Source organism: Phytophthora sojae, assembly GCF_000149755.1.
Source record: "Phytophthora sojae unplaced genomic scaffold PHYSOscaffold_8, whole genome shotgun sequence".
Taxonomy (NCBI): Eukaryota; Oomycota; class Peronosporomycetes; order Peronosporales; family Peronosporaceae; genus Phytophthora; species Phytophthora sojae.
In genome coordinates this window covers 3,177,620-3,190,027 of record NW_009258122.1, presented here as the reverse complement: position 1 = coordinate 3,190,027, position 12,408 = coordinate 3,177,620, and the positions used below count along the sequence as shown (strand labels likewise).

Here is a 12,408-nt window from a genome sequence, read left to right as displayed (position 1 = left end):
GAAGTAGTATTTGATTTCTTGACATACTTTGATCCTGATAAATATAAAGTTAGTAATATACAAAGATGGCGTACTCTCCTGAGCAATACCAAGCTAGCAAGGAACGAATCAAAGCAGCGCAGAAGCGCTACTACCAGCGCACACGCGAAGCCCGTTTATCTTATCAAAAAGACAACGATGACAAGAACAGAGACCAGATTCGAGCTCGCAAGCGTAAACCCAAAATCGAACTTATTGATGGTGAAGTCGAACTTAATAATGAAACCGAACTTAATTAATTAATTAATTTTTTTCCTCGGATAAAAAGTCGCCTATGATATAAAGTCAATCCTGATACAAGACCCAATATTATAAAGTCGTTTTTTCGGAGAATAATATAGCCACCGATATATAGCAATGTTCGCATACGAGCTTGAAGGTCTTAAGAGATTAAATATTAACCCAATCCGATGGGGTAGCAGCTACCGTATTAAGGTACGTGGCAAGACGGGGCGCATGGTATACATTAGCAACATTTCCCACCCCATCAACCAAAAATTGGTAGCAAAGCAGTACAAGATCAGTCTAGGCAAGCTCCAAAAGAAGGTGGCTGCTGATTTCAAGGAAGACAGTAAGTACCGCTTCTACCAAGGTAAGGACATGGAGTCGCACCTCTACGAGGGAATTCAGCCTGCTGAGTTCTACGACAAGCTCGAGAACGTGCTCGCAACCCAGAAGTCTGCCTTCAAGGTCAACATCGCTCTTGGATACAAGCTTGTCAGCAGAACTGATGACAGCGAGACTCGCTACTTCCACCCGAATATTAGCAACACGTCTGTATTTAGCACTCCTGTAGCTATCAACAGCAAGGCTGATATTCGTAAGAAGGTGATCTCGGAGATTCGCTCCATGGAGTTGGCTGACAAGCTCAACTACCCCAGCTCCGGGTACATCGTGAAGGGGATTACTGGCTTCAAAATCTATATCTACCAACGCGACCATGCTCTGGGTGATGGCGAGGCTGTCATTCCTAAGGCGATTCGTAATAACAAGCACGTCATCAACTTCCCCAAGACGAACAACGAGTGTGTCTTCCACTGCATTGCTTATCACAAGCAGGAGGGAGCCAAGAAGGATCCTCGCAGAATCCAGGCTCTGGTGAAACAAGCCTTCAAGCAGTACTGTTCGTACAAGGAGATCACCTACACTCTGGGTCTGTTCCGCAATTTCAAGCTATCGACATTCTCCAATTCGATGAGCTTAAGGAGTGCTTCAAGCTGAACATCAACGTCTTCAACATGGATGTTGAGACGGGCAAGGTTGAATGCATTCGCTGCTCGGACAAGGACTATGATTCGATCAACATCCTGTCGCACGAGAATCACGCTCTCTACATCACGAACGTTGGTATGCTCCAGCAGAAGTACCAATGCTCTATGTGTGAGATGGTGTTTGTTAGCTCTGATAAGCTACGCAACCACACTAAGAACCAATGCGAACTCGTGAACATCGAATCGTTCCCAGCTTAGCCAACCATCTACCAACCCGCTTCGAACAGCATTCGTTCCATGCTGACTAAGTACTCCATCAAGGATGCTGACCATTACATCGATCACTTCATTGTCTATGATTTTGAGGCTATCCTCAAGCCTACGGGTGTCAAAAACGGAGAGAATACTATCTTCACAAACGAACACATTCCTGTGTCTGTTTCCGTGGCCGACAGCTTGACTGAGGAGGTGCGATGCTTTGTCAGCGATGAGCCGAAGTTGCTCAAGGATATGTTCCAGTACATCAAGGAAGTTGCGGCTAAGATTCAGCAGTACAACGTCTCGAAGTACGAGTCTTTGCTCCGCAAAATCATCAACGTCCATGGTTTGACTGACGCTGAGGTTCCTGGTCTAGACTTGGGTAAGACGTACAAGATGGATGATGTCAATGCTTGGATTCAGAACGGGGAGTTTGCTTGTTTCTTCGATTTCCACAGCAAGCTCACGTTCGGTAAGAAGCGCTCGGATTATGGCAAGCTGAAGCAGTGCATTGGTCAGGTACCAGTATTCGGATTCAACTCTGGACGCTACGACATCAACCTCATCAAGGCGGACCTGTTTGCAGTCATCGGTACCGACAACATCACATCAGTCATCAAGAATCCTAGCTACATGTGCATCGCCACGTCAGACATAAAAATGCTTGACATTAGCAACTATGTTCCGGCAGGCACCAGCTATGCAAAGTACTTGTCGACATATCTCGGTGAGTGCAAGTGTGATGACAAGATTCGATGCGTCTGTGGCCTAGGAAAAGGCATCTTCCCGTACGAGTACATTACTTCATTTGACGTACTCAGTCAGACGGAAGTCCCTCCTAAGTCGGCGTTCGACAGTGCTCTTCGTAGCACTAGCATCAGCGATGAGGACTATGTGCGGGTACAGTTCGTCTGGGAACACTATGGCATGAAGTCAATCAAGGATCTACTCATTTGGTACAACAACCTCGATGTAGTACCCTTCATCAAGGCCATCAAAGCCCAGCGAGAACTATTCAAACGTTTAGAACTTGATATGTTCACTGATGGTGTGTCGCTACCTGGTCTCTCTGAGAAGGCCATGTATCAGACGAGCTTCAACAACCTCCAGCAACCCAGTAAGGAGCCTGCTGAAGCGTTTGACTTTCCCGCTAGTCGCTTAAGTGGATATAAGACCCAGGATGCTGATGCCGATCGTGAATTCAATATGACGCTAGAACACCTCAACGACTTGCTAGAGCGACAAAAATACCTGTGTGGGCTATGCTACAAGCAACTCACAGCTGATACTGCCTCGGCTGACCGAATCAATAACAAGCTCGGACACATCGATGGTAATATCTTGATCAGCTGTGTGGGATGCAACGTTGCTCGCAAGAACATGCCGCTAAAGGGCTTCCGCCACAAGAAGCTACTTGAATTCAACTCAGACAGGTTGGTGTACAGTATCGATAGAAAGGAGAAGGACATCTACACCAAGATGAAGGCGAACATTGCTGGTGATCCTTCTATCATCTTGAACAGATACGCGAAACGCAACGAGACCAAGATTCGAGGGGGTAGGATCTGCAAAAAGATCATCGGCTACGATGCTAATGCTCTGTATTTGTGGGCTCTTGGTAATGAGATGCCATGTGGACGGTTGACTACCATCGAAGCATACACAGGGATCGTCGATGATATTGTAAATGACAAGATCTTTGGCTTCCTCGAGTGTGATATCCTTACACCAGAGCACCTCAAACCCTACTTCAGTGAAATGACCCCAATTTTCAAGAACACCCTTATCGACTGCAGCGATCGGAGTGTCATCGGTCAGCACATGTTCGAGTACAACGAGGAGCGCAAGCAAAGCCGAGCAAAGCCGGCTCGCAAACTCATCGGGAGCTACTTTGGTGAGAAGATCCTCATTTATGCACCGCTACTCAAATGGTAGATTTCTCATGGTATGGAGATCACCAAGACTTACAGCTTCATCAAGGCTAGCTCTCACAAGGCATTTGCACCATTCATGGAAGCCGTATCGAGTGCGCGACGAGAGGGTGATGAAAATGTTAAATCCATCTGTAAGATCATTATTGAGAAGGTATCTGACTCTGATATGGATGATTTAGTCCAAGAGTTGAAAAAAATCATTACGAACCCTAAATCATTTGATGCGCTCATTATCGATAGATTCATGAATGAATCGACAACCAATCCTAAGATTCATTTGGTTCTAGACTTGTTGACTAAGCTGAAAACGCTTAGTGAGGGTAGCAATAATAAGGCTATGATTGCTGAGATGATGAAACTGCTTGGTAATAGTGCGTTTGGTCGATCTGGCATGGACATGAGCAAGCACAAGGAGGTCAGGTATGAGTCGGACGATAAGGCAATCAAGGCCAAGATTGAGCACTTCACCTTCCATGGAATGGAAGAGCTGAATAATTCATGTGAATTCACTATGAAGAAGCGAAAGCTCAACAATAAGAACCCAATTCATCTATCGATTGCAATCTATCAGCTCGCTAAGCTCCGTATGCTGCAATTCTACTATGATTGCATTGACTTCTACTTCGACCGTTCGGAATTCCAGTACCAAGAAATGGACACAGACTCGGCTTATATTGCGTTCAGCTGTGAGAAGCCATTCGTTGAGTGTATCAAGCCCGAGCTTCGTGAGCATTTTCAGCAGCATAAGTACGAGTGGTTCCCACGTGATTATAGCGAAGAGATGGCTCAGTTTGAACGCCGAACGCCAGGTTTGTTCAAGGATGAGTGGTCTGGTGATGCTATGGTATCATTGTCCTCTAAGAACTACATTTGCTACCTACCAGACGGATCTTACAAGGTCACGGTTTCAGCGAAGGGAGTCCAGCAGAGTGGTGGCCGCAATGGCGACGTCCTCAACCCAGATGGCTTTGAATCAGTTGTTCGCGATCGCATCACACCAACAAGGGGTTTAGACTCAGTAAGGAGAGTAAGTCAATCATTACGTACACCCAGACTAAAACAGCTCTAAACTACTATTATGACAAGCGTCGTGTACTTGCGGATGGTATCACCACCGAACCGCTCGACATATAAGCAACTACCTGGCAGGGGATTTTTTTGTTTTAAAACCATATAGAGCGATGGATCAGCTGTTGTCCAAATTATACTATGACCCCAAAACGGGCTATGTGGGTGCCCAAGCCTTATACCAGAAGGCTAAAGAACTGGAGCCGAAGATTACGATGAGAATCGTCAAGGAATGGTACTCAAACCAGAGCGATATTCAGCGATTTCAGGAGCAGAAGAAGCGATACGATGGGTTCAAAATCGCATCGACTAACCCCAATTCGTGGCAGATGGACTTGGCGTTTTGGGAGAAAAGACCAATCTTGACTGCGATCAACATCAACTCTCGCCTAGGCTACGCAAAACTACTAACCAACAAAACTGGCCCGACCGCACTAGCAGCAATTAGGGTTTTTGTCCGCCTCCATAAGGTTGACATTCTCACAACCGATAATGGTTCAGAATTCATGAACCAACAGGCTCAGAAATTATTCAAAACTAAGAAAATTGACCATTTCAACAATGAGCCTGGTGATCACGCCAAAATGGGTAAAATTGAACGCTTCAATAGAACTCTGAAGCAGCGCCTTGTCAAAATCGAACCAAAGCGACTAACCCAGAAGCTCATAGCTGCTGTTATTGAGAACTACAATAGCACGACCCATCGGACGATTGGTATGACCCCCAACGAAGCTAAAGGTAAGGTAATTGAATCTGAACTAGGCTGAAGCCGAGAGTATTGAAAACGAGTTCGAGGTCGGTGAAAAGGTTTTGTATCGACTAAAAAAGAAAACATTTGATAAAGAAGCAGCACCTAAGGCTGTGTATTCGGTGGTAGGTATTGATGGCTACTGCATCCAAATCAAGTCGAAAAACGGACACACTCTTTACAAGGGGTCAAAACGATCTAAAAATTGTTAAAGCAGAAACATCTGAAGCTACTATCAACAGAGGTGATATTTTAGAGGTGGAGAAGATCTTAGACCACAAAAAGATGCAAACCGGCAAGTACAAGTATCTCGTTCAGTGGGTCGGTAATGAACTTGACTCCTGGGAGCCACAAGATAATCTTAGATTAGTCAATAAGAACAAGAGATCAACCTTAGAGAATGAGTACTGGAAGTCGATAAAAAATGAGTCGAACTAGCTTCGAAATAAGTTTAATAGAGCAATCCTCTGTAACCGTTGACTCATCTATATCTATCAATCTATTTTCCAAAAATAATGCTTAAAAATATATGACTTCATATATAGAATGTGTTGCAACTGCGTAGAGAATCAACGTGAGCTTGTACAGCTCCGAAGAAAGCTGTGGATAATTCAAGAGGTTAGTCGAATCAAAAATGAACTCAGACATTTAGACCCAGTAGCCAATTTCCGGGAAACCGTGTGCAATCTACAGTACCGCGACCAGTTCGAAACGATATTTGGTGTGCCGTTTCATTGCATCAAGGATCGATACATCAATCTTCTCAATGAGCGAAACCGTATCTGTCATACGTATCAACCATTTAGGCATGACTCCGTTATGCCAAGCTATTGGTGAGTATGTGTTTAATCGATGCTAATATTTTTTTATGACTACCATGATATAGTTAGACAATGTTTCCCAACTTTACATCCCTCGCTCAACGAGAGCAAAAGCGGCAGGAGCTACTCGAACGAGCTGAGCGCCGAGTTCGTCAAGCCAAGTCCAAGCGCCTTATGTACGAAGGTGCATCATGGGCTAGCGATATCGCGAATGGTATCACTTCTGTTCCAAAGAAATCACCACAATCCGCTCAGTGTGATATTTCGGTTGGCCCTGACGAGGCTACGCCGGAAGAGTTAAAAAAAGTCTGAATATTGAAAACTCCCAAAAAACCCTGAGTGGTAGATGCTGAAGGTAATGCAACACCTGAAATGAACGATGCATCGACTACTGCAAAGCCTCAGTCCGTTGATGCTTCCAGTACTGCTACGCCCAAAACCAGTGATGGTTGGGTCCACGTGAGCCCCGATATGACTGATGTTGGAGTTGATAATAGTGCAAGAATGACAGATGCTGGTGTTGGCCCTGATAGTCCACTGCCGCAATAGCCCGTCGAAGAAGATTTGTTCGACGAAGGCAATGCTGAGATGAAAAATCAAACAAAGTCAAAGGAAGCGGTCGCTAAAATCTTCGAGGTTTACCCCATCCTTGCAGAACTAAATATTCACCCTATTGCTTCCAACGGCCGGCAGCTTACTAAGTATTATATTGGGATGGATGCTAAGGTGTACAGTATTAAACTGAGAAAATATGTACTAGTTCCGAGCATTGATTGGTCTGAGACGTATGACCATATTGGTGAGGTATTAATTAATGATGTCAGATTCCTCGCATACGTCAATGAGAAGGAGCGACGTAATGAGATGGGTAAAGCGGACAAAAATAGCCCATACCAGGTTTGCAATATATTGGCTCAAAAAGAAAAAGAATCAATGCCTCAGAAGGAGATTATTCAAACCGCTCTATGCAGAGACTTGACGACAGTTTTGTGTTCGATACTGGAACATCCACAAGATCCGATCAAATGGACAGCAAGCTTAAATTATTTTTTGGACAATTAGCAAAAATAGGGAAGTCCTTGAATCTAACGGATTGATAAAGAAGATTGTACCAATTCTTAATGGTTCCGCAAAATCTTCTCCTATTGACAAAGATGGCTATGTTTGGATCAATGGCAATAGCATTAGCGTTTACGGGAAAGATAGCGATCGTGTGAAGCAAGCAATCACTCAGAAAGTGAACTGGATAATGACATTCCAATCTTTTATTAATATGACTAAAGCCAGGGGCCTCGAGTTAGAACTAGTTGAGAGCAATGAAACCAAACACATAAATGATTTTACCCCAGCTAATGGTGAAGCTCAGCATGGGTTAATGAGTGGTATTGATGAAGACATGGACCCAAGCCTATCAAACGCTGATAACGAAGCCAAGAATATCTTAACTGATTACTACAGCCAGTTGCACGCTAATAGTATTGATATTCCATTTCGGCTACAACCAATCGTGAAAATCAACGGTGTTGTTAAGTCCCATCCATCATACTACTTTGGGCAGCCATCGGGGTCTAGACCCCTAAATATTTTAAATCGTGAAAACAAAGCACATAAGCAGGTGAGTGGTGTAGCTTGGAAGGGGCTAATGAAGAATATCATGTGGATGGATACCTTTTCGTCCCTACTCAACGGGGTTGAGGACTTGGACCGCTATCTTAATGAGGTTGAATACCCCTTCCCATCGAGCGATGAAGAAGCAGCTAAGATACTTGAAGAAAAGGAGCTTGATAAGAAAAGGCGTAAAAACCTGGATGCAAATCTTGAAATATTGAATGAGGCTATTCTAAAGTCTGTACACGATATTAGACAGCATAGCGTTGAAGAGTATGAATACGATGACGGCTTGCAAAAGCTTCATGATGGGTCAGAAGCAGCTTTTCAGACATACGGTGAGGCTCAGAAACGCTATGAAGAAGCAAAAGAGGCTGGTAGAGGGAATAACTCAAAAGCAGCGAGATCGGTGTTGAAGGCAGCTACATCAGCTATGAAGGCGACAAAATCGATATATCAAACGAAGGCTAAGCGATACGCCGAGGCAAGCGAGTGGCGTTAAACGAAAGCTTCAAGGTCGAGGATTGCGCGGTGCAGGTGTTGCCCCGCTGGAAGGTGTAGTTAGTTCGCCGAGGCCGTACCTACAATCTCAATGAGATCCAAGTATTAGCAACGCCGTCAGCCTACACATACAAGCAGATCGGAAGCAAGTATATTCGTATCCCCGACCTTGATGCTAAAAAGCTCGTGATCGTTCAGCCGAATCGGCGTAAATGTGGTCCTAAGTGGGAAATCAGTGATAGCCTCCAAGCCATGATCAAGGCACTTGTCTATAAGAACCGTATCGATCAATCCGCTTACGATAAGCTTAGCGTTGAAGATAAGAAACTGTTCAAGGAGGTTCTATTGATTACTCATCTCCAATACAGCTTCCACAATAAGTTAGAGGATCCTCTAGATACGCTTAGGGCTGAATACGATAAGCTAAAAGGAGAGCTACAACTCGGAAATGACAACCCCAGTATCATCAAGCAGCTCAAGTCTCTCACGGTGGATATGTACAGCAATCGACTGATTGATGATAAAGAGTTCAAAGATATTATCACCCGTTTATTATAAAACCATGTTCTTCTTCAACTCGCGCATTATATCCAGTTCCGGAGGCAGCTATGGTGACAATAGCGACCTCAACGTTGCTGAGTTGAAAGCTATCATGAAGAACCTCATCATTCATGATCGTCCCCAGAAGACTCAAGCCGCTGTGTGGGCTACTGACCTCGACAAGTCGACCAAGAAGGTGGAGGCATCTACCCAAACTGAAGGCGGCCGAGTCTGGGCTAACCAGCCAAAAAAAAGTCAAAGTCTGTGAAGACATTTGCTCTATAGAGCAGAGCGGATATACTTAGATGTCTACGTCTGTTTTCTTCTCTCGATAGAGTCTGATTTTTTTTATCTCCGATATCGATAGCCATGACAGCATTTTTGTCACTATGCACGTTGTAGATTGGGATATAAGCATTATTCCCTATCGAAACCACTCCAGCGTGCATCGTTATTGAACCGATGACTTGGCCAGTTTCAGGGTTAGTCAGGTTCTTTTTGATCGTTTTACTTGGTCCGCAGCCCATGATACTCTATTACAACGATTTACTCAAGATCTGCTCTATATTTGTCGGTGCGAAATTATCCCTGAGCCAATACCATATATAACCTCTCGTGGAATTCGACAATTCGATCACATTGTAGTTGATCAGTATCAACGACATTAGCGTTAGTAGTCTGAGGGCAAGCGGTCTTCGCCACGAACTGGGTTTGACAGATACCATTCTATATTTACTCCGACATAATCGCTCTCAACTCATTGAGTTCAGCTTTGAGATTATTGATTTGGCCTTGCTGTTCTTGGATAGATTTACTAATATTTAGAATTTTTAGATATAACAGCTAACGCGTTAAGCACTCCGCCTGAAAAGTATAATCGCAAGATTGAAATTCAAAGGAATTGACGGGAGACCGAGGTTAAACTGGCGAGATCGATTCCCCACGGATTCACTGGAAACCCATCCGGATTAAGCTCATCGTTTGCTCCGATATCTACTGCTTCTGGTATGACCTTATACAGCTCCTGCGCGATATAGCCAACATGGACAGTCTGCTCTTGAACCATTCTGAATTTTCTAGGTCTCATTCTCATAAGGCTTGCCAAACCATAGGGACAGTCTACAATGTCCGCCTTCAACCTCTCATCGCTTGCATTGGTATAGCTTCCTCCACGCACCGGGACATAGGCTGTCCACGCGTAATTAGCATCGCATTTTCCCAACCTGATAGCTCCTACGGTTGAATCAGTACCAATCGCTGGATAGTCAGTCTGAGACCAATTGAATCGATACCTAGCAAATCCATCGCCGCCTCCCTTTACGTGCATGAAATTATTCGCCCATACCTCTCCGCCTGAGTGAATGGTTGCTTCTGGCGACCACGTACTCATACCAACTCCCAGTCTTCCTGAGCTGTTTAGATAAGCTTGAGTTGTGTTTCCAACCATGAACCTTAGCGGGTCGCTCGTAGTGGTGCCTAGAGCTACACCACTACTTTTTCCCGCGACATCGTTGTATACCTGAATTTCAAATTCGATTGGAGTAGTAGCATCCTCGGCTATACGCATTGCGCGTTGCCAAGTAAATTCGTGCTCGAAACTATATCTATTTTTGCAGTACTGGTAGCTGATCCAAAGCGAATGTATCCTGCTTGAGTGATTCTCATACGTTCAGTCATTGGTGATAATGCATTAGCTCCTGACCGTGTACTGATTGCAAAATCAGCCATTGAATATTGAAGACTCGTAGCGGTTCTAGTACAATATAGATTAACGCTAGGGGTGTACGTTGTCATATCACTAGTACCTTCAATCGTGAACGATAATCCGGCCTGAGCGCCAACCGTATTGCTTTGATTACGAATCATGAGATTAAAATCAGAGGCACGCGTTGTTGATGTAAATGATGTCCCGGCCGCAATCTGACATTGGGTAGAAGTAGTGGATATCAGATTGGTTGACGTTAGAGATGAGATACCTGATGAGATGCTACTATTAGAGTCTAGTACAAGAGCCTTTGATGTTTATGCAGTTCCTGCTCCGGTGGTAAGATCTAGATAGTTCAGCTCAACGGTAGATGCTGTGCATCCAGCAAGCTTGTTCAGCTCCGCACCTGTAGCATTGAGAGTATCTCCCCTGAGTTGAAGCGTAGTAGGATTGATATTCAAGGTCGTTGCATTCATAGTTTGAGTACCTGACTTACTAATCGTATCACATGTGATCGTAGGCGATGATATTGAAGTCGAAGCTATAAAGTTTCGCGATATGGTTAGATCGCGAATGCCTGAGTAATCTTTCGTACTATTGAGAACCACAACGCTACTGGCTGAAGCGCCCCCTTCGATAACATTGAGAAAGTAAGCATTATTGAAATTTATCCAAGAACTGACTCCATCCCAAAATTTCAGATTTGGAATGAATAAACCGGTTCCACCAGCGCTAAGTGTTAGATTGCTAAGTGTACCTAGACTAGTAATATTAGGCTGAGCAGCGGTTTGTAGCGTTCCTGTTATCGACGTCGCTGTGAGCGAGCTCAGGGTTCCTAGGCTAGTACTGTTGGGCTGAGCAGCTGTTGTTAGCGTACCCGATACATTACCCGAGCAATTTACAGCGGTTAGAGTACCTAACGATGTTATATTAGGCTGAGCAGCAGTCTGTAGCGTACCAGTAATGTTAGTTGCAGTTAGCGAGCTAAGACCTGTAATGGATCGACTTGCACCAGTAAAGGTTAAACTGCCTCCGATAGTCAATCCAGTAAGCGTACCTAAGCTGGTGATATTTGGTTGAGCAGCCGTCGCTAGCGTTCCATTGATGTTTCCACTCACGGTGAGCGACGAGAGTGTCCCTACACTAGTTACGTTGGTCTGAGCAGCAGTTGCCAATGTACCAGATATGTTTCCACTCACGGTGAGGGACGATAGCGTGCCTAAGCTAGTAATATTAGGCTGAGCCGCTGTCTGCAGCGTGCCAGTAATCGACGTTGCCTTCCAACTACTAATAGTAGCAATTTCACCTGATGCACCAAGTACCAGAGCTTTGTTGATAGCGGCAGTACCTGGAGTAATATCAGCTACATACGTTGGTACGCCTGAAACGGAAGCACCATTAACAGTAGGCTACTACAGCGTAGTCCTCCAAGACCGCTGATGTTCCCACCACTTCCAGGGACAAGCGCTACACCAGGTGATGCTACGCCTTGAGAGACACCAGTAATGTACGTCAAGCGATAGTCATACTTATTCAGATAAAGAGTCTGAGCATAGTCATGCGTTAGAAACCCGCTGGCATCCAATTGGAGAAAGAATGCCGGATTATAAATCGGCGATGTGAATATCGGGCTAGGATAAGAAAAACCTGAACTCATCTTTGTTTGATCCTATATAGTTTAGACGATAATCATGAGTGGTATTCCAGATTTCGGAGCTTCAATCCCTAAAAAATTCAAAAGCGCCTCTATGGGTGATATTCCAGCACTTGACATCAAAGCGCTGTTTAGAATGGTGGTTCTGGGGCCATCGTTCTCAGGGAAGAACAAATTATGTATGTTCATCCTCAAGCATTCTCCTCACGTATTTGCTCATCTAACGATCATCGCTCGTAACCCTCACCAGGAGTTACACCAGGAGTTATATTCGTGATAAGCTTGATGGCTTTATCACATTCACCGACCCTGACTCGCCTC

General features: G+C 44.6%; 4 protein-coding genes across 4 annotated transcripts; 2 read left to right on the top strand and 2 right to left on the bottom strand.

The window, feature by feature from the left end:
* Nucleotides 1–65: 65 nt before the first annotated feature.
* Nucleotides 66–278, top strand: PHYSODRAFT_519592 (hypothetical protein; the record flags this gene model as incomplete). Its single annotated transcript, XM_009535779.1, has 1 exon — nucleotides 66–278. The coding sequence occupies one exon, from the start codon at nucleotides 66–68 to the stop codon at nucleotides 276–278; it is 213 nt and encodes a 70-aa protein (XP_009534074.1).
* Nucleotides 279–785: 507 nt separating this feature from the next.
* On the bottom strand, nucleotides 786–1,309 carry PHYSODRAFT_519376 (hypothetical protein; the record flags this gene model as incomplete). The annotated part of the gene is made up of 3 exons (XM_009535778.1): nucleotides 786–898; nucleotides 948–1,186; nucleotides 1,263–1,309. The coding sequence occupies 3 exons, from the start codon at nucleotides 1,307–1,309 to the stop codon at nucleotides 786–788; spliced, it is 399 nt and encodes a 132-aa protein (XP_009534073.1).
* A 595-nt stretch (nucleotides 1,310–1,904) lies between these two features.
* On the top strand, nucleotides 1,905–3,443 carry PHYSODRAFT_518934 (hypothetical protein; the record flags this gene model as incomplete). Its single annotated transcript, XM_009535777.1, has 2 exons — nucleotides 1,905–2,556; nucleotides 2,791–3,443. The coding sequence occupies 2 exons, from the start codon at nucleotides 1,905–1,907 to the stop codon at nucleotides 3,441–3,443; spliced, it is 1,305 nt and encodes a 434-aa protein (XP_009534072.1).
* An 8,353-nt stretch (nucleotides 3,444–11,796) lies between these two features.
* On the bottom strand, nucleotides 11,797–12,090 carry PHYSODRAFT_520561 (hypothetical protein; the record flags this gene model as incomplete). Its single annotated transcript, XM_009535776.1, has 1 exon — nucleotides 11,797–12,090. One exon carries the CDS (start codon nucleotides 12,088–12,090, stop codon nucleotides 11,797–11,799), a length of 294 nt encoding a protein of 97 aa, XP_009534071.1.
* Between the last annotated feature and the right edge of the window lie 318 nt (nucleotides 12,091–12,408).